General features: G+C 53.5%; 1 protein-coding gene across 1 annotated transcript in view; it reads right to left on the reverse strand.

Annotated features, from left to right (window-relative positions):
• MONBRDRAFT_39327 (uncharacterized protein) overlaps nt 1-1315 on the reverse strand; it is a gene marked incomplete at its 3' end in the record, with an annotated part of 12051 nt that overhangs the window by 2766 nt on the left and 7970 nt on the right. Inside the window, exons 5-6 of the mRNA XM_001750831.1 lie at nt 511-656; nt 70-171 (exon numbers count right to left, since the gene is read on the reverse strand). Coding sequence (XP_001750883.1) covers nt 70-171; nt 511-656 — 248 coding nt within the window. The remainder of the gene's footprint in view (nt 1-69; nt 172-510; nt 657-1315) is intronic.

Here is a 1315-nt window from a genome sequence, read left to right on the forward strand (position 1 = left end):
AACACGAGTTCAATCAGCTGCACACCCCCAAAAACTCGGCCTTGATACAAGACAGTGTCTGCCACATACATCGTTGATGTTGGGATACACGAGCTCGTCAATCTCGGTCATGGCCGATTCCAAATCGGCCGGCTCCAGGTCCAGCTCGGGACGCTTGGCCAAATCGTTGAACTGTGAGTTGAACATGCCTAAAAGTCAAGGATATGTGCACGAGTCAGGCACCACACCAAGAGGTGAGCGCCACAAAGAGAACAGATCATCGGAAGAAATCCTCAAGTTGTCCTTGAAAAGGACAGAGGAAAGTTGTCTGATTGGGGTTTTTTTTTTTTTTTTCTTTAAAGAAAAAAAGGCCAAGGGGTGGCGCGCGGGAGGCTTGGGGGCAGGCTGACGCACGGATGATTTCGCTGCTTTCATTGTTCACAATGGTCTAAAAAAATGATCGCGAGCCCGCGGCATGCTTGATGAGATTGCGTCCGGGACGCATTGCAGGCCCGTGGAGGATGAACCAACCTGAGTCTTCTTATCAAAGAGGACGGGCACGGAAAGCTTCTTGTACGGATAGCCGGGCTGTGCCAAATTGTAAACCTGGCAGATCATCGGTACATGATGGAAAAGGGTCATGAGGGCATACTGGAGTGTGATGCCGCAAGTGGCCTCTGAAAGAAAAAGCCAAGGAAGGTCTCGGAGGAGCAATGGCTGTTGCGTACGTCGTGAAGATACTCAAACTCTGGGTGAAGAGGATCGGGGTCCTCCTTGGTAAAGGGCCAGCCGTGGTAGGGCCGGCTGTTAGCGTCAAATCCGTGCTTCCACGCATTTGAGCACTCCCACTGCTTTCGCACACACTCAGCATCGGTCGCTATGGGTCTTCCTATTGGTATCCCATAGCTGCGACGACCTCACACTGACACCTACACTTGGACCCCCTGGGCCTGGTCCTCCTCGTGGGAGTCACATGAGTAAACACCGCGTGTGACGCGGTCCCCACGATGCCTGGGCAGCTGCCCTGGGGCAATAAGCTAGTGACTACTGTTGTTTCCCTTTGTTGTGGCACCTGCGGTCGGGCCCGAGTTGCACTTTCCCTATCCTCGGGATTGAGCGACTCTACAGCTATTCTAACGGTGCACCTGGTCTGGTCACTGTGAATGCTTGCCGACCGCAGGTACGTCAAGCCCCCTGCCATTCTGTCTTCCCTTTGCTCTCCTGTGTGCTCTGCTCTCTTGTGACTTTCCCTATCCTCGGGATTGAGCGACTCTACAGCTATTCTAACGGTGCACCTGGTCTGGTCACTGTGAATGCTTGCCGACCGCAGCTGGTT

This window comes from Monosiga brevicollis, genomic scaffold, assembly GCF_000002865.3.
Source record: "Monosiga brevicollis MX1 MONBRscaffold_49 genomic scaffold, whole genome shotgun sequence".
Classification (NCBI taxonomy): Eukaryota; class Choanoflagellata; order Craspedida; family Salpingoecidae; genus Monosiga; species Monosiga brevicollis.